This window comes from Dipodomys merriami, unplaced genomic scaffold, assembly GCF_024711535.1.
Source record: "Dipodomys merriami isolate MVZ:Mamm:240054 unplaced genomic scaffold, mDipMer1.0.p SCAF_122, whole genome shotgun sequence".
Classification (NCBI taxonomy): domain Eukaryota; kingdom Metazoa; phylum Chordata; class Mammalia; order Rodentia; family Heteromyidae; genus Dipodomys; species Dipodomys merriami.
The window spans coordinates 1,214,938-1,234,527 of NW_027202516.1; the positions used below are offsets into that span (position 1 = coordinate 1,214,938).

At 47.6% G+C, this 19,590-nt stretch overlaps 1 protein-coding gene across 14 annotated transcripts in view; it reads left to right on the forward strand.

The window, feature by feature from the left end:
- Positions 1-19,590, forward strand: part of Dst (dystonin) — a 311,344-nt gene that overhangs the window by 135,654 nt on the left and 156,100 nt on the right. For all 14 annotated transcript variants that reach the window (XM_070017230.1, XM_070017235.1, XM_070017233.1 and 11 more), the window contains 3 exons: positions 5,291-5,457; positions 17,734-17,846; positions 17,926-18,032. In XM_070017230.1, the coding sequence (XP_069873331.1) occupies positions 5,291-5,457; positions 17,734-17,846; positions 17,926-18,032 (387 nt within the window). The remainder of the gene's footprint in view (positions 1-5,290; positions 5,458-17,733; positions 17,847-17,925; positions 18,033-19,590) is intronic.

Here is a 19,590-nt window from a genome sequence, read left to right on the forward strand (position 1 = left end):
CCTGTTCCTGACTTTCTCTCTTGATAGGTTGTGGGCATCGGGGGCTGCGGTGAGTGGCACATGGAGATCACTGGAGCACCAGCAAAGGGTACTTGCACTGAGGTGGAATGTGGCTTTTCTAGGCGCTGTCATGGTTGGCCCTGGTGGCCGAGTCCTCTGGAAGGTGTCTCTGTGGAAACATACCTTGCCACTGCGGCATGCAGCCCTGTTCACATTTTACAGTGGCTGCATTGTCACAGGAAGGCGGTGGCGCGTTCTGTGTGCGTCTGGCATAGCGAAGAGCCTGGATGTGGTGTGTCCTGAGCGTGTGTTTGACTTTCTTATATGCTTTCTGGATGTTTTTGGTGTGGTCTTCAATTTGACTTCAAATATTTTTTCATTTATCTTAATTCTTAAAATCTATTTCCAAACAATGTAGAAGCCCTTTTTCCCCCTTGTATTTTCATGTTGAGGATTTTACCCCTTCTGGTCATATCCAGCTATTTTGGAAACGTTAATGGAAAATTTATGTGAAAACCATCACAAACTTGGCAGATTTGTGAAGGAGTTGTGATACAGAGCTGGACAGACAAACAAGCCTGACATCTTTAGGTCAAACTGAGTGCATAGCTCTCATTCCAGCCCGAGTATTCATCTCACCTTCTTTGGTCCAGATGGAGCGTACTCATCCTGCAGAGCCGGGGTCGGCGCAGAGCCCGGGGTCGGGGAAAGCCGGGTCGGTGCAAAGCCTGGGTTGGTGCAGAGCCAGGGTCAGCGCAGAGCTGGGGTCGGCGCAGAGCCAGGGTCAGGTAGAGCCAGGGTAAGCGCAGAGCCAGCGCCAGCAGCCCAGCTCTCTTTCCCAGGCGTCCTCTCTTTCCTTGGAGATGTTTGCCTCTTTTGATTGTCCTTGTCCGGATTCATCCTGTCCACAGGCCTCCACCTTGCAGAGAATCAGATCAGCTGAAGCCCCCTCTTGGTGGATGAAGCTCCCCAGACTGCTGGGGCCGTGCAGCCATACTTCCTCAGTTTTCTCATCTGCCCCATTGCGCATTCCTCTCTTGGTTGTATGCAGGGCTGGGCTGGACGTTCGAGGTCACTTCCACGGGGAGTGCTGTACAGCTCTTGAGCTCATCTTATCCTGGCATGAACTCCCCTGGTCTTGTGACATTAGTCACTCTCCACACAGATGGCCAGCCTGCCTCTCATAAGTCCTTGCCATAATGAGCTGACCTAAAGTGGCATGCAGGCTCAGGGCCTCCGTGAAGGCCAGCCAGCCAGTGGAGAAGGGAAACATGGCAGGGAAGTAAGTCCTGAGTGGGATTAGATGAGGTCTGAGTTCAGATATGGCTCAGCATCGACTGCATTTAGTGGCTGGAGCCACAAGTTCGGGATAGCAGCAGTTGGGTCTGTCAGTTTGTTGGCACTCAGCTTGGCCTGAGGAGGCTGGACTGGCCTAGTTCAGATGGGGTCTGACTCTCACCTGTGAGGAATAAAACCAAAACTAAGGTCACTTCACGCTTCCCACTGCTGAGTTCCTGCTGACAAGTCTCCTGCCTTGCCCTGGCTGGCACTCTTCTGGGCAAAGCAAGAAGAGAAGCAGTTCTTCCTCTTCCTCTCCTCCAGCCTGGGGTTTTGCCTCTGCTAGGCTCTACCACTTGAGCTACAGCTCTGCTCTTTTGTATTATTTTTGCCCTGATACTTTTTGAACCACATTTTTTTTTTGCCCCTGCCAGCCTGGCTCCTGACCCCATTTGTGCTTCTCAAGCTGTCCCCGAACCATGATTGTTCTAGTCTCCACCTCCTGAGAAGCTGCTGTAGAGAGCGAACTAGTCTAGGTTGTAGGAGTGGATTTTTGCTATTTTGGGGCCCTGGGGATTGCACCCAGGACCTCATGCTGTGAGTCTGGTTGCCACTTGAGCTATGCCACTTTTCATTCCACTTTGCGCTGTTTGTGAGGTAATGTGGCCAGCTTTGCCTGGACTGTCCTTGCACTCAGTGTGTCCTTTGCCTCCTCCAGGTTAGCAAGGGTGACAGGCGTGCTGGCCACACTCAGCCCAGGGTGTGGAGAAGAAACGCCCTTTCTCCCTGGAAATTCCAAACTGAACCCTCTTTGTTCACTGTCAACACATTTCTAGACTATTTGTGGTATCACGTTTGTGAGGTGTATTGTGTGTTTGTTTGTTTGGTTTGGTTTTAATAGATAAACTACTGAGGTAAGGCTCAGCTCCTGTACTGGCTGCTAGCTTGTCACTGAGTGGTCTCTAGGTTTAAAGCCCTGCTGGTCATGGTTGTGCAGTGCCCAAGACATTGTGCTATTATTGGAAAGGACTATTAGTTGGGCAGTTTTATTTTCTAAAATTACAAGGTTAAATGACGATTACAACCCAGCCACCCAGGAGGCTGAGGAGGCTGAGACTTGGAGAATTGTGGTTTGGAGCAAGCCTGGGTAGGAGGTGCCACCTCCAAAGTAATCAGCAGAAAGCTGGACTAGAGATGCAGCTCAAGTGGTGGAGCACCAGTGGTAGAGAAGAAGATTGAAGGATTGGGAAGTGTCCAAGAGCTCTTCTCCATATTGTGGCTCCCATTAGACTTACTGTGTGCTCCAAATGCTCCATGAGGATGCTTGTATAGCCAGTGCTTACTGAGGCCACAAGCAATAAAAGGTATTGAAGATGTCAGAGACTGTGTTTCCCATGGGCTAGACATCTATGGGAGCTCTGGGAATGGTCTGGGTGGGTGAGCAGAAGTAAAACAACCGAAAGACAGGCTGGGAAGGCTCAGCGCCCAGAAGAAGGTGAACTCAGATGGAAGAGTTTCCAGCAGGAACTCTGGCATAAATCGTTTTATATTTGGTATTGATTGGCAGGTTGTTGGTAAGGAGCTTATACAGCAAAACTAATAACAAAATGGTGGTTAGAGTGTGTCCTGTGTGCCAAGACGTGTGCTGATAAGTAGTGGGCTGATGATTTCGTGTGATTTGCAGCTGCCCAAGAAGAGGCGCATAGTTAAAATCATCCTTTAAGGCTTTTATTTATTTAGTTTTTTTTTTTTGTGCTAGTCCAGAGGCTTGGACTCAGAGTCTGGACACTGTCCCAGAGCTTTGATGCTCAAGGCTGGCACTCTACCACTTGAGCCATAGCTCAACTTCCAGCTTTTTGGTGGTTAATTGGAGATAAGAGTCTTGGATACTTTTCTGCCTGGGCTGGCTTTGAACTGCCATCCTCAGAGCTCAGTTTCCTGATGACAGGTGTGAGCATGCTCAGGTTGAGTCCTCTCAACCTGCACTGTAATTCTTGTCTTTATGTTTCAAGACCTGGAATGGTCTGGAAGCCATTCTGTGACTTTAGCCTGTAAACTGTGCAGGTACAGAGGCAAGCATGCTGCCATCTTGGATTAGAATAGAATATCCACTGACGTTGAGCAGAAAGCAGTGGCTCAACCTTCTACATGGAGGAGTAGAAATCCCCGTGTGTCCATGCTCCTGGCCGTCGCCCTGCTGCAGGGTCTGCGTGGATTCCTGGGAGGACACTGGCTCCCTTCTGAAACCTGGCCTTTGGTCAGGTGGCCCAGGCTGAGCTCAGCATGAGCTCCACGGGCACTGGCTGTCCTGCTGACCCTTAGAGGAGGATGGGGGGTGGGAGGGCTGCTGGCCTGGAAGGCTTTAACTGCCGTGCCCCCAGACCTGCGCCTGCCGTGCCCCCAGACCCGCGCCTGCCGTGTCCCCCAGACCCCCGCCTACCTGCCGTGCTCCCAGACCCCCGCCTGCCGTGTCCCCCAGACCCACGCCTACCTGCTGTGCCCCCCAGACCCGCGCCTGCCGTGCCCCCAGACCCCCACCTCCCGTGCCCCCAGACCCCCGCCTGCCGTGCCCCCAGACCCCCGTCTGCCGTGCCCCCAGACCCCCGCCTGCCGTGCCCCCAGACCCCCGCCTGCCGAGCCCCCCAGACCCCCGCCTGCCGTGCCCCCAGACCCCCGCCTGCCGTGCCCCCAGACCCCCGCCTGCCGTGCTCCCAGACCCCCGCCTGCCGTGCCCCCCAGACCCCCGCCTGCCGTGCCCCCAGACCCCCGCCTGCCGTGCCCCCAGACCCCCGCCTGCCGAGCCCCCCAGATCCCCGCCTGCCGTGCCCCCCAGACGCTGTGTCCCTGGCTCCTGTGGCAGTCAGAGGAATAAAGACTTCCTGTTGAGCTGGGCACGGCCACAGGTAACAAAGGTTCTTTGGTCTGGAGGTTCCCCTCCTGCTTTCAGTCCCTTGACCCCGTGTATTTTGACCCTTGGTTTCGATGTGTTATTCTCTCGAAGTAAGACTTTAGACCACAAAGGGCCTTAACCATTATCTGCTACCGCCTCCCTCATTTTATAGAGGACATTGACTTGTAGGCAGGAAGTAAGTGGGAAGCTTTGGGGCCAGGGCCGGACCGAGAGTGAGCTGCCTGCTGGTCTGCTCATCTCACAGTGACTGCCCTTGCACAGTGTGGCTTCCAGTCTCTCCTTCACCCGTCCCCGCCCAGCCTGCCTCCCAGGCTCCTTGATCTCCTATTGGAGGGAACCGTGGTTGGGTTTAGCCCAGCTCTGGAATTCCCATTGGTTCCTGGTAGCACTGTACCACACGTGGTCGTGGGCAGGTTCTGTGGGTCCCTTACTGAAGATGTGCTCTTGAGAAAACAACAGTCAGCATGACCTGTTTTATTATTTGTCAGTAGTAGAGACTTAGGGAAAATGAAGGCTACAAAGGAAACCTGGGAAATCCCACAATAGAGATTTCAGGTTGAACAAATCAGGGAAGACTCAAGGCTTTCCTCTAGATAGTTCCATAGTATGGTTAATAAATGGCACTCTAGATGGTTCCGGAGTATAATCAATAGACAGGGCACTGCTTGTTTCTATGCAGAACACCTGCTGGGTCTAATTTTGCCCTGCAGGTGGTAGTGTAGAGTAATTGGAATTTGGAAAAGAAATACATTAGCTTAAGTTGCTTTAACAGGTCTGATTAGCAAAGAAGAATGTAGAGTTTCTTTTTATTGCTGTGAAGTTTTGGCGTAATGGAAAACATGCTTTTAAATTGGATATAAGTGCATTAAGTTTGAGTTGTAAGAGTTGTTGTTACTATTACTTATCCTGTTTGAAGTGCAGCTTTCCCATGTAAACTGGGAAACACCGAGCTTCCAAGAGAGATGTATGAGGATGGAGTGAATCGATGTTGTAGGCCCCTGCACATAGTAGGCTCAATGCTGTAAGCCCCTCCATCTGCAGATAGTAGGCTCTTGGCCTGCACACACTGCCTAATGCTTTAACCCTTTCTGTTCTGTGTAGATCTCTGACATCCACGTGACGGGAGAGTCGGAGGACATGTCTGCAAAGGAGAGGCTGCTGCTTTGGACCCAGCAGGCCACTGAGGGCTATGCCGGGGTCCGGTGTGAAAACTTCACCACTTGCTGGAGAGATGGAAAACTATTCAACGCCATCATTCATAAATACAGGTACGGAATTAAAACTCCCTGCAATATAGAGGTAACAGGTCCATGACAGGAAATTAGAAAATCAAAAGCATCATGTTCCCACAATCAGAGGTTTTTCTCGCTGAACTTTAGTGTGTGTGTGTGTGCGTGTGCGTGTGCATGCACACACACGCACACGCGCAGACACACAATGCGCGCAGACACACACACGCAGACACACGCGCGCGCACACACACACACACACACACACACACACACGATGTACTTGTACTGTGTGTTTGGGTCCTTCCAGTCACTTAGCAGACCTGAGCTCTGATGTGGAGAATCCGCAGGAAGATGAGTTGAGGGCATCTACAGGGGAATGTTGGGGAAAAGGTTCTGGGCTTTTCCAGTGAGGTCTTTAACCATTTAGTCCCCACTAACAGTTAACACATACTAAGCACCAGGCACTTTTCTGAAATGTTTGGGTATTAATTATTAATCACCACAATACCCTGCTGTCATCCTTAATGGGCAGAAACAGACACACACAGTAAATACAGGTCTTGTGAGTGGCGGGCGTATCAGGAAGGCTATCTCTTAAGTCTGTGCTTTTATTTATAAAAAGTTAAATCAACAAAAATGTTTACTGGATGGGCTGGGAAGGTGGCTCAGTGGTAGAGCGCTTGCCTTGCATGCTCGAGGCCCTGGGTTCGATTCCTCAGCACCACATAAGCAAAAAGAAAAGAAAAGCCGGAAGTGGCACTGTGGCTCAAGTGGTAGAGTGCTAGCCTTGAGCTGAAGAGCTGAGGGACAGCGCCCAGGCCCAGAGTTCAGGCCCCATGACCGGACCCAAAAAAAAAAAAATGTTTACTGGAAACCATATATTTTAATCTCAGTAATTATCCTTGGTTTTATTTATTATAATTTTGAAGACCTGAAGATACTTCCAAATAGATGAAGCTGTAAGTAAAACCATAGATAACTCATTTAACTGATTATCTGATCTGATTGAATACAAACATTAACTAGGAATGGCTTGTGGTGCAAGATGCTGTTAGGTCCTGTCTATGCTGTCTCATTTTCAGGACTGTTAACATCCAGTTTGGTGGATGAAAAACCTGAGACCACGTTGGTGATCAGCTGCAGGGTTGAATTCACACATTTCTCTTTCGGACTTGAACCCCGCACTCCTCTTCTTCCCCATCTCTTGTCTTGTGCTCTCTTTCTTTCTTCTTTCTCTCCTTCCTTCCTTCCTCCCTTCCTCCCTCCCTCCCTCCCTCCCTCCCTCCCTTCCTTCCTTCCTTCCTTCCTTCCTTCCTTCCTTCCTTCCTTCCTTCCTTCCTTCCTTCCTTCCTTCCTTCCTTCCTTCCTTCCTTTCTTTGTTGTGGGGCTTGAACTCTGGGCCTGGGCGCTGTCCCTGTGCTCTTCAGCTCAAGGCAAGCACATTACCCCTTGAGCCACAGCACCACTTCCAGTTTTCTAGTGCTTTATATTGGAGATAAGAGTCTCACGGACTTTCCTGCCTGGGCTAGCTTTGAACTACAATCCTCAGATCTCAGCCTCCTGAATAGCTAGGATTACAGGCGTGAGCCACCAGCACCTGGCATCATGCTCACTTTCTATTTGGGGATTTTTACAATCTCCACGTACCCACACCCAGAAGCCGTGCTCCCCTTGATGGAGCAGAGTTGAAAGGGAGGTGGCTGTAGGTGGCTGGATGAAGAAAACCTAGGATCCAGTTGCCTATAGTTGTTCAAAATGAAGTGCTCTGTTTACCTTAGTGGCACCGTGCCAGAAGGGGCAGTCGGCACGGGTGCAGGCATTGCCCCTGAGCTGCTCAGGTGAGGAGAAGAGGAGGCTGGGCGGCTGGTCAGCCTACACATGACAAACCCTGCCCCTTGTCTGTGGTACTCGAAGGGCTCATGCCACAGTGCATCTTCAAGGTGTCTCCGCTCCTCCTCAAATGTTTCAGGTAGAATCAAAGCAGTTCTTATTCTAATAATATAGTTTGCTTTGAAAATCACTGTCTCTTACTCACAAGTATCATAAGAATGAACAATATACATGTGTTACACACTTCTGTCTATGTCGAAGATCCTAACATTTCCTAGAGAAGTTTAGTGTGATAGAGCTCTTATTTCTTTGGTAAGAATTTGGACCATGGGAATATTATTTAACCTGAACCTCCATTTTGGCACCCTGGTCATTTTAGAAAACTGTTTAGCTTTATCTTTGAGTTTCTGGTTTTCCCAGTTTGCTTTGTTTTTCTTTGTGAGAATTCATGGTTAAAGAAAAACCCATATATCATTTTTAAGTGTTTGCAAGATTTCTTTGTTGCTGAAGTTCTGTTAAGATATCATATGCCTCATAAATATTACTGTGGTTTCTTTCACCAGAAGAAATTTTTCATCTTAGAGCTCTGTTTATAAAGTACTCCAACCGTTCTATACTTTAAAAAAATTTGAGATTTTCTTCTAGCATGTGAGAATTCAGTGGGGCAGGATTGAAATGCATGGCTTTCTTCCTGTTCAATGCAGTGATTCACTTCATAAACAAAAGATAGAACCTCATCAACAACTGAGGTGTCACTGAGAGTTGCTTTGGGGATGTTAGATATGAATAATCACACATAGAAAAGCTGTTTTTCCTTAACAAGGATTCCTATACCTTTGGGTTTGTTGTGGAAGCATTGGCATTTAATTGGGCTTTGTTTTTATGTTTACTTGGAGCAAGGATTTATTGTTTACTTCTGGTTTTATCTACAATGGCCTGTGGCCTGGTTCCTAACTTTGGGGGCACAGGGTCTCTCCTGTGGAGGAGGCTCAACACACAGGAGAGTTTACCAGCCTGTGGAGCCTCAAGGTTGTGCTGGACCAAAGGTGCCCTTACACAGCAGGCTGTCTGTCATACCTGAGAGACTCCAGGGGCTGTTGCTCTGGAGGTGAGAAGGAAACAGCACTTGCCAGAAAAGTAAACTAGTGTTATTCCTTTTTATGTTTTTTTCAGTAGCAGATCTTGAACTCGGCCTAGGCACTGTCCCTGAGCTATTTTTCTCAAGGCTAGCGCTCTACCACTTTGAGCCACAATATCACTTCCAGTTTTTGAGTGGTTAAGTGGAAATAAGAGTCTCTTAAGGACTTTTCTGCCTGCGCTGGCTTCAAACTGTGATCCACAAAGCTCAGCCTCCTCAGTAGCTAGGATTACAGGCATGAGCCACTGGCTCCTGGCACCAGTGTTATTTGTAATAATGGATTGAGTGTGATTTTTGAAGGACATGTCTAATAAAGACTTAGCATATTGATCTGACATAACGACAGAGCAGTACGTAGAGTCTGTAATAACAGAACTCTACTGGCAAAGTCTGTAGTCAATGACATTGATTTGGACAGGCACACTTTCATTAGTATTTTCACATAGGATATGATAAAAATGAAATGAATGTTAACACCAGTAATCAGTATTTTACTAACAATTTTGTATCCTAAAATTTTCCATAGAGAACCTAATTTTCTAGAGCAAAGAGTCATGTAAATGAAGAGAAGTTTGTTATATCATAACTTATAGATACTGCAGAATAAAAGTGATTCACAAAGTTAAAAGGAAAGGGTTATAAGTTAGGCACTCAAGAAATATTTGGAAAAGGTTGACTATGTGGATGTTTCTGTCCCAGCTTTTTAAAAATATGGGTTAGTCACATTTATAAGATTATTTCTTTGTTGCTTTGTATGTCCCTCCCCCACAGTGTAACCCCTGCTTTCACTATATTTGATGTCAGTATAACATGTGGAGGAGATGGGGACAAACAAGTCATTTAAGGATTCAGGTGGACCTGTTGCAACAATGAGAAGTACAAAATGTCATGTCAAAACCAGCTTTACAATCTCGGTGTGGGGGGGGGGAGGGGGGTATGATTGGGTGGGGGGGAGGGGGGAGGCTGGGAAGGGAGGTGAAGGGTAAACAAAGGAGGAGGCTGCAATGCTTGGTAAGAAATGTATGCATTATCCTGCCCATGTAATTGTAACCCCTCTGTACAGTATGCTCTCAAATAAAATAAAATAAAATATAAAAAAAATATGGGTTAGTCTTTTAAAAAACCTAATTCCTATGAGATAGATTGTGTTTCCAATAGTATTACGTAACAAAACCTTACTGGGCGAGCTGTATGCTGAGAGTCATGTGCCTTTTATACACACAGTGGAGGTCATCGCCTTTTACATGAAATGGAGGTGATAGCTTTGGGCTCCCAAGCCCTGCTACTCTTCTGCACACTACTTATGCAATTTTAGGCAAACAAGATTCCAAGAAACGGACCTGCTCCCCAGGACAATTGTGATAGCACAGGCTTTCGGACAAATGATGCAGAGATTTGTGAAAATTATTGATGACCTTAAGAAATGACTAAATTAACTTGCAGTTGCAATCAAGGTCTTTGCTAGTCATGAATTAGGGAGAACATTAGCCAACAATGAAATGACATTTCCTCTTCACATAGTGGGGAAATTGTAGATGATAAAAAAATACTCGGCCTATGCACAAGATCACATGACCTGTTGCATATTCTGGTATGTTCAGTTACCCTAAAGAAATGAAAAATTTGGGTTATGACAGAGGTGGCAATGATAAAGTCATATGTTGGTGTAAGAGATTCTAAGTAATAGTTCTGGAGCTTGGTATAAATGGTCACTGATAATGTTATTTTTTTCATTAAATCCATGTTAAGAAATTTTCTTCCTACTTCTTTTTAGGAACTTTTTGTCTGTTTTGTTTAGTTTTTAATGGAAAGCATTCAGATAATTAAAAATACCATACACCTGTATAATTTCTGCTTGTTTTGTTTGTATTGTTTAAATATAGTTTAAATGTTCCTTAATGCATCATCAAATCTTTTCACTGAAAAACCACAACTGGTAACTCCTAAAATTTAGTGGAATAAATCCCACTCTTGCCCATAAACTTAGTTTTTCTTCAAAAGAATAAGGGAAATTGGAGTTGAAGTATTTAGATCAAAAAGGTGTCACAGAAGCATTTGATAAGTAGCTTCAAAGCAATAGAGGATGAATCAGCGTTAAGGGATCTAGGTGTATCCTCTGTACACTGGTGGATTAGTAAACCACCAGGAGTTAGGGTGGAGAAAGAAGAGTACTTAGCTCCTTAGAATACTGCCTGTGCCTCAGAGGAAGGTACTACAAGCACAGGTTCAGCCTTTGCCTCTATTTCAGAACACAGTTAGTAGTGAGCAAATTTAGTTTATTTCTCCATGAGAGACAAAGCTCTAACTTTGAGCGTAAGTTCAGCCCTGAGTTGGCTAAGTTCTGTTGGAGCTGCAAGCAGACTGTCCCCTAGGGCACGGATGAAAGCCAAGCTTCCAACCTACAGCCGTCAGCCCCTCCCAGTGGGAAAATGCTTGCTTGAGCACGCTCGAACAGCAAGCGTGGACATGAACGCCTAGCAGCAGGGCTGTGCAGGAGGCCCTGCCAGATGGGGTGGGGCGCAGGACAAACCTGGCACCCAGGTGTTTGGAGGAGACATTGTTTCTGCTTACTAGTTTCTTCAGCCTGTCGTACTCCTGTTTTATTTTATCCTATTCATGTATTCAGATCTGCTTTGAGGGCCCGAGGCATTCTTTTCCTGGGCTTGTTTCCCATATATCAGCCAATTAATTCTAAAAGTGTTGGAGTGGACTTTATGTAAACGCATACCATTTAATTCCTAATTCCGCAATGTGTAATTGAGTACAGTTACTTTGTTCATTGTTTGCATTTTGAATTAGAATTTAATGGGGCTGCCATATTTTATCGTACTAAATGTTTAAGGGTGTTTTAATTGGGGAAGTTAACCTATAAGGATGTGGTCAGAGTCATCATATTTAATAGTATAACCCGAGGCTGGTGATTCACTCCCTTGCTAGGGTTCAGTCACACCCTACATGCTAAACTGGATCAAACTGGTTTTCCTGGGAGGAGGTGCTTTAGGGATTGAAATGTCTCCCAGGTGCTGAGTTAGTGTTGACTAGGTGGTCCCTTTCCCTCAGCCTTCAGAGCCCAGATGTGCACGGGTGCCCATGCCCAGTCCAGAGGTACAGGTGTATACATCTGCACAGTACAGAGGTGCACATGTGCACATGTGTGTGCCTGCACCAGGCATGGACTGACTTGTCAGCTACAACCCGGCAGTAGAGAGAGCCCTGGGGTCACTAGTTAATCTGTCGAAAGGCAAAACCAAATTACTTGTGAATTTTGAAAAAAGTAGAATCTTAAAGGACAGACACGAGGAGCTTCCAACAGGGACACATTTCAGAATCCTCAAGGAGCTCATGCGCGTTGCCTTGCCACGCGTCTGCTTCAGGATGGTATCCGATCAGCACTACTCATCCCAGAACCGCTTTTCTTGGCCTCTGTCTTTTCACAAGTAATTTGGGGATATAATTTGCATGTCAGTATTTGGAGGAAACTCCGTGTGCCTCCCTTGCTTCCTCCTTCTTCCTGAAGATTTCTCTTACATTGGAGGAGCAGCTGGCAGGTGCTTATTTTATCACAGGCTCCAATATTTGTTCCAACACTTCTTCAAAATTTGCTTATAGATTCACTTTCTCATCTTATTCTGTCCCATGAAGCAGTTTAAGCTTTTACAGTTTTCTCAGCAGAACAAACGATCCCTAGCTCACTATTTTTGGGGGCTGAGTGTCTATCCTTTAGACACTATGCTCACTGAGAACTTGCTCAAACCATTCCTTTGCTGAAGCCCAGGCCTCTCTGTATTTATGAAGTCCATGAAAGCAGTGCTATTCTCTGTATTACTAAAGTCAGGAGGCTGTGGAGTGGGTTATTCTTTATGAATTAAGAGACATAATTCAGTCTGGGTATCTTTTAATGATTGAAATTGTTAGGTTCCAGGCATGTGATACCAACAATGCTTGCTGTAATTGGGTTTGTAGTCTTTGCCTTTGAAGTGAAAAAGAAGGCTGTGTGAAGTAGACTCAGGCATCTGGTTTTGGAAAAAGGAAATGTTATCTTCATAGCAGGGTGGCACCCTGGAGTTCATGCTCCAATTTGAGCCTGAAGGAATGCCTACGCCCCGTTCCTGCACTGTGTGGGTCTGTGGCATGCTTTTGTTTGTTCGCTGTGGACAGGGGAGGAGAGCGTTTCTTAGGTCTTTATTTTGGCAAGATGAGTTGGGGGGAGGAGGGCAGGAGATGCCGATGCACCAATAAGAACACACAGAACACATCAAGTCTGAGCACGCTTCCCTCCAAGCAGGCCTGCTCAGGAATTGGCTATGGTATGGAGCAGAGAGGCACAGTGCGCACATGTTCTTGCCATGTGCTGGGAAGAGCTGGGCGCAGGCTGTATTCTGAGTGCAGAGGTGGCGTTAAGGCTGACCTCTGGGTCATTGGTGTAGTGTTGTCGTGACTTTTGTTTTAAACTTCCACAGAACCTTTTTCCGTTTCTTGCAAGCTGCGGCTCAGGTACCATCTTCTAGCAGGACCTGAGCCAGCATGAAGCAGCCCTCTGCCTGTCTGTGTGCCCCAGCAGTGATGCTCCCGGGAACTCACTGGAGGCTGGACTGCTTTCAGCAGAGCTCCAGCTGCAGCCTGAAGTGGCCTTAGCTGCAGGTTCCTCCTGCCCGTGTCCCCTCCTCCCCCTCCCCTCTGGTCTTCGCTGTTAGCAGAAGACCTGCTCAGGAATCTGGACCTGGTCTTGGAAACCCTTTCTATTGAACACAGCAGCCCTCTCTCTGTTCAACTCTTCTCTTCCATAGATGTTTTGCATTGGAGAAGGCGCTCCCTCTTCTATTAAACAAGCAACTCAAATGCATCCTCCTCCCTGCCCCTACTCCATGCTTGCTTCTAGCTGTCTCCTTCCCTAGGCTGGACTCAGAAGAGCCGTGACCTCTGGCCTCCTGCCTTCCTTTATCCCTCCATCTGCTTCAGTCTGGTTCTGGCTCCAGAGTCCATTCAAACACGCAGGGTCTTGGGAGACTTCTGAGTGATGAAGTCAGTGGACACCTTTCTAGGCCTTGCCTTTCAGTAGTTGTCCTAAGTTTCCATTTCTTTCTAAAATACCATCTGTTCTGTTGGAGTATTTCAGGCTGCACATTTGACTTTTCTGTTTTGCTCATCTTTCGTTTCTACCACCAGTGTTACAGAAGGAAGTTCTGAGGATCTGGCCTCCCAAACACCTCCTGACGCCTCCACTTCCCACTTTAATGTCGTTTCCTCCATGAGCCGCTTGGCCTCCCCACGCTGGGCTCTGTGGGAACACTTGAGTTTGCTTCTCCATCTGATCCCAGATCTGATTTCACCTCTTATCCTTCTGCTTATTGCACTTCAGTGGCCTTCCACTGCTCTTAGAACAAGGTCCTCAGTGCTTTAAGAAGCCCATAAAAACCAGCCTTGCCCAGGCCCCAGCTGCCCCCATCATCTTCTCCTGAGCTCATCCTCTCACTGCTGGCTCCTTGCCCTCTCTGGGACCCTGTTGTCCTGTGTCCTCAACCACAGAGCTGTGCATCTCCCCACATGCTCTTCCCCAGGCTTCCCCTGATCTCCCAAGGCCCACCTGGGGCTCTGAGCTCTCCTCATGCAATAACTGTGTTCCCGAGCCTCTGCTGGTGACAGTGAATCTGCTAATGTGGAGACGAAGAATTAGGTAGAAGTAGCATAGCCAGGCTTGCTTTGGCCTCTCGGACTGCACTTTCATGGCACTGGTTTGGTGGTAGGTGATGCTTTTGGTATCCTGTGTACACGGCTTGCACACCCACCCACTCTCACAGCTGCTTCCCTCAGTCTTCTCTTGAGGCCCTGAGCAAATCATTTCCGTTCTTCAAACCTGTGCCGGGGCCATCCATGCCATCATTACACACATTTCCAAAGGCTCCCTTTGTGAAATTGGAATCCCGGGTGATTTTGTTTTCACTCTTGTGAATCCTGAGTTTTACTTTTCATGGAATAATTGAGTCACAGATCTCAGGATGGATGCTCCAAGTCATTGGGATTAGGGCTATATCTCAGGGTGCCAGATTATAGTTCTGTGGCTTATTTCTTCTTCAAGTAGCTTTCCTTTTGAATACATAGGAGTTGTCTTAAAAAAGAAAATGTCACTGAGGTACACTTGACATAGAGTATATTATCTCACTCACTTTGAGTGTAGTGTGAAGGGTGTTGTTACTTACCTGTGCAGCCATCACCCATCCTTCTCCATCACCCTACCCTCCTCCATCACCCCACCCTCCTCCATCACCCCACCCTCCTCCATCGCCCCACCCTCCATCGCCCCACCCTCCTCCATTGCCCCATCCTCCTCCATCACCCAACCCCCTCCATCTCCCATCCCCCTCCATCACCCCACTCCCCCCATCACCCTACCCCCTCCATCACCCCATCCTCCTCCATCACCCACCCCCTCCATCACCCCACCCTCCTCCATCACCCATCCTCCTCCGTCACCCCACCCTCCTCCATCTCCCCATCTTCTCCATCACCCCATCCTCCTCATCACCCCATCCTCCTCTATCACCTATCCTCCTCCATTACCCAACCCACTTCCATCTCCCCACCCTCCTCCATCACCCCACCCTCCTCCATCGCCCCATCCTCCTCCATCACCCACCCTCTCCATCTCCCATCACCCTCCATCACCCCACTCCCCCATCACCCCACCCCTCCATCTCCCTACCCTCCTCCATCACCCATCCTCCTCCATCACCCATCCCCCTCCATCACCCCACCCTCCTCCATCACCCCATCTTCTCCATCACCCCCTCCATCACCCCACCCTCCTCCATCACCCTACCCTCCATCTCCCCATCCTCCTCTATTACCCATTCCCTCCATCATCCCACCCCCTCCATCTCCCCATCCTCCTCCATCTCCCCATCTTCTCCATCACCACACCCCCTCCATCACCCCACCCCCTCCATCACCCCACCCCCTACATCACCCTACCCCCTACATCACCCTGCCCTCCTCTATCACCCCACCCTCCTCCAGCACCCCACCCCCTACATCATCCCACCCTCCTCTATCACCCCACCCTCCTCCATCACCCCACCCTCTATCACCCTACCCCCTCCACCCTACCCTCTTCCATTACCCCATCCTTCTCCACCCCTCTCCCTTCCATCTCCCCACCCTCCACCATCACCCCATACTTCTCTATCACCACCATCTTTTTCCATCCCTCATCCCCCTCCATTTCCCCACCCCCTCCATCTCCCCACCTTCCTCCATCTCATCATCCTTCTCCATCATCCCATCCTCCTCCAGCATCCCATCTCCCCACCCTTCTGCACCACCACCATCTTTTTCCATCATCGATCCTCCTCCATTTCCCCATCCCCCCATCTCTCCACCCTTCTCCATCACCACCATCTTTCTCCATCATCACATCCTTCTCCATAACCCTGCCTTTCTTGATCACCCCACCCTCCTCCATGAAACTTTTAATATGAAAACAGATGTCTGGAGTATGCATAGAATACTCAAGATTTCCAAGGCTGTGCTGTCCCAGTGAGAAGAAGAAAGAAGGGGGTGGACAAGATGGGCCTTGGCCGCTGGGAGCTCTAGGCAGTCTGAAAGAGTCCTGGCCATGCCTTTTGAAGTTTTCCTTCTTTCCATTGTTGTCTGTCTAGTCTTTTAGTGGAGGAAAACTTCTCCACTTTTTGTTCCATTAAAGTATTAAATTCGTTATATGCACCTTCACATACAGAGTAACCCATTACAACCATTTTAAAAGGATGAGTGGGAACCAAGGGGAATAAGTTACTTGCATGTGCAGGGACATTATGGTACATGATTGCAGTGCCTTACATGCGTGTGCGGGGACGTCATCACAGTGCACGATCGCAGTGCTGAGTGTGCGAGGACGGCACTGTGCACCCCCCTCTGGAAGCCATCAGGGTGAAAGCAGTGACTTAGATCATCATGTCCCATGCAGCTGCCTCCAGGCTGCGACGACTGTGCCACTCGCAAGGAAGTTTTGTGCTTTATTCTCTTAGGCAGAAACTTGGTTCTTCAATGACTTCATTCATTCTCCCTGGTATTACTCAGTGTTTGCTTTCTTTGCTAATAGCAAGGTCTCATCCTAACATGCTGTTGCTTGTGCTCAAGTTGACAGACTCAGAAAAGCTGGCTTTTATTCCTTCAGAATGTGAATTTCATAGAAATAAAGCCACTTTTTAGTGAAAAAACTTTAGGTATTTGTCTGTCTAGACTGTTATTCACACCTGTTAAGTAATTGACCTTGGCGGGTCCTTCATCACGAGTCCTTGTGAATTTAGCAGTGTTGTTTTTATGCCTCTTGTTGTCAGTAGATGTTGGGTCACTTTTTAGTGATCTTACTGATGGCACGTGAAAACCATCGAGGAATGAACGTTACAATGATTTCCTGTGATATGAATGTGTAGAAAGTGCTACCCACATTTCAAGGTGCTGTAGAAGCACGAGTAGATTCTTTAGGAGTCTGCTTTCTCACCAGATGCAAACAAGAACACAACCGTCTGTCTTTCTTTCTTTCTTTCTTTCTTTCTTTCTTTCTTTCTTTCTTTCTTTCTTTCTTTCTTTCTTTCTTTCCTTCTTTCTTTCCTTTCTTTCCTTTCTTTCTTTCTTTCCTTTCTTTCTTTCTTTCATTCATTTTTTGGGTCCGGTCGTGGGGCCTGAACTCTGGGCCTGGGCGCTGTCCCTCAGCTCTTCAGCTCAAGGCTAGCACTCTACCACATGATTCACAGTGCCACTTCTGGCTTTTTTCTTTTTGCTTATGTGGTGCTGAGGAATCGAACCCAGGGCCTCATGCATGCAAGGCAAGCGCTCTACCACTGAGCAACCTTCCCAGCCCAAAGCGTTTATCTTTCTATAAGACTAAGGATCTGCTTCCAGGGTTTCTCAAGAGCATGGCCTTCAAGCGGAACTTGAGATGATTTGTTGTTCAGGCCCCTGCAGCTCCTCCCAACCCTCCACTCTATTGTGGTTCCCAGAGATATCCCTTGAGCGCACCAGAGGGCCCTGGGGCTCATGAGCGCCTTCCTTTATGAGCGGATGAGTCGATTCTCACCCAGTGGCATGATGATGGGAACTACTCCTCTGAAAGCTTTGTGATCACATTTGTTTCTGCTTCCATTTAACGCTTTGTTCTGGAGATCGGAGTCTCAGGCGTGCTCTGGCCTAACCAAGGTTCTGAGACATGCAAGCAATATGAAATGTGTGAGGAGTTTTTGACACAGGCTTAGTATTAATACTTGCAGAAATTGTTATGTAAATAAATATCACATGAAATTTTAAAGTTGCACAAAGAAATACAATTAACACAGTGACCTCTTTCCTAGGCCGGACCTGATAGACATGAATACTGTTGCTGTTCAAAGCAACCTTGCAAATTTAGAGCACGCTTTCTATGTAGCTGAGAAAATTGGTGTAATAAGACTTCTGGATCCTGAAGGTGAGTCTCTGGCTTGTCTGGGCTGGCTTGGCAGTCTGATCTTTGGCATCATGAAATAATTGTGTGTTGCTTGTTTTAGATGTGGATGTCTCTTCACCTGATGAGAAGTCAGTAATAACGTATGTGTCCTCTCTCTATGACGCCTTCCCGAAAGTGCCCGAAGGTGGTGAAGGCATCGGTGCAAATGTGAGTGCTGTCCACTAGCCAAACGCTTCCTACAGCATTCAGATGTCCAGTCTCTTTGAAGGAATTCGAAGGGCTTAGACCTGGGAATATTGATATAAACCTATAAATCCTGTCACTGCAGAGGATGAGGTGGGGGATCCTGAGTTCAAAGAGCTTGTGTTCCAGGCTAGCCTGGGCACAGAATGAGACTTCCCCAAACCAAGGATTTGAGCCATCTACTTTCTGGCATCATTCTACCACTACAGTGACGTGTAACTGAAAAATCCCGTTTGTTCTTTGTCAGGAATAAAGGAAACTGTTCAAAGTTCAGGCCCCTTTATGCAAGAGCTATAAAGCACTAAAATTTGAAGGCTTCATTTCAGCTTGTGGTTCCATAGCTCCTCCTTTCCTGTCCTCTGTGTGGAAGATGCCTCAGTTTGGAAAGTGACTTCAGGTTGACTAAACAAAGATCCTATGTGATGAGTTGACTGGTTCCATGTTTCTTACTTAAGGGCAGGACCTGGTAGGGCTACTGGGGTTGGCAGAACTAACAGAGGGAGACCTCTGTCAGGTTTGGGTGTTGCGTCTGTGTTAGACCACTGTTTCTCCAAGGTTGGTCCTTGCACTCAATCATGTACTGTGCAGTGGTCCCACTGCAAAAAGCTTTTGCATTTCCAGGAGATCACAGGAAGCTGTATGGTGCAGACACAGAATCTCCCTTCACCCTGGTCTGCTCCTTCTTCATCCCAGATAGCTTTTTGTTTTTCTTCATTACTTTGAAGACTTGAGCTTCCATGTTTGTCTCTTATGTAGCATCTGTGTGCTGTTGTTTCTAGATCTAATTCCATTTTCTTTTTCTTTTTCTTAAGCACCTGTTTGGGTTCCATACTTAGCCTCTTAGAGGTCATGGTGAATGCTGCTTTAGGATGAGGCTTGCTGGTCTTTCTGCTCTGTCTTTCTTCCCCACTCCCTGCCTTTTCCTTCACTTGAGCATGGGATGGCGATTCTGAAGGGCGACTTTTCTTTTCCAATTTTCCCCCCTCATAAACTCTGAACTTGTGGTCAAATGAATCTTCTATAATCACGTGTCTGTAGTTTGACACCCTAACAATAGCTGATACCTCTTAAAGGTTAAACCTGTTGAGATGTTTTGATACTGAAAACTGCATACATGAATTCCACTTCACTACGTGCTTGCTTGTCCAGGTTTCAAGGCGTGCAGTGTTCCGACTCACATGGGCCCTTCATCTTGTCCATTCTCTTAGGCAGGCCCACTTCCAGCCAGAACTCCTCAGGGACCACCAAGAGGCCTTTAGTGACCATTTCAAGGCAGCTAAGAATCAGGTTTGGAAACCTGATTTTTATTTTTTTTGCCAGTCCTAGGGCTGGGACTCAGGGTCTGGGCACTGTCCCTGAGCTTCACTTGCTCAAGACTAGCACTCTGCCACTTGAACCACAGCACCACTTCTGGCTTTTTCTGTGTATTTGGTACTGAGGAATTGAAACCATGGCTTCATGCATGCTAGGTAAGCACTCTACACCTTCCCAACTCTGGAAACCTGATTCTTAACAGTGGCTA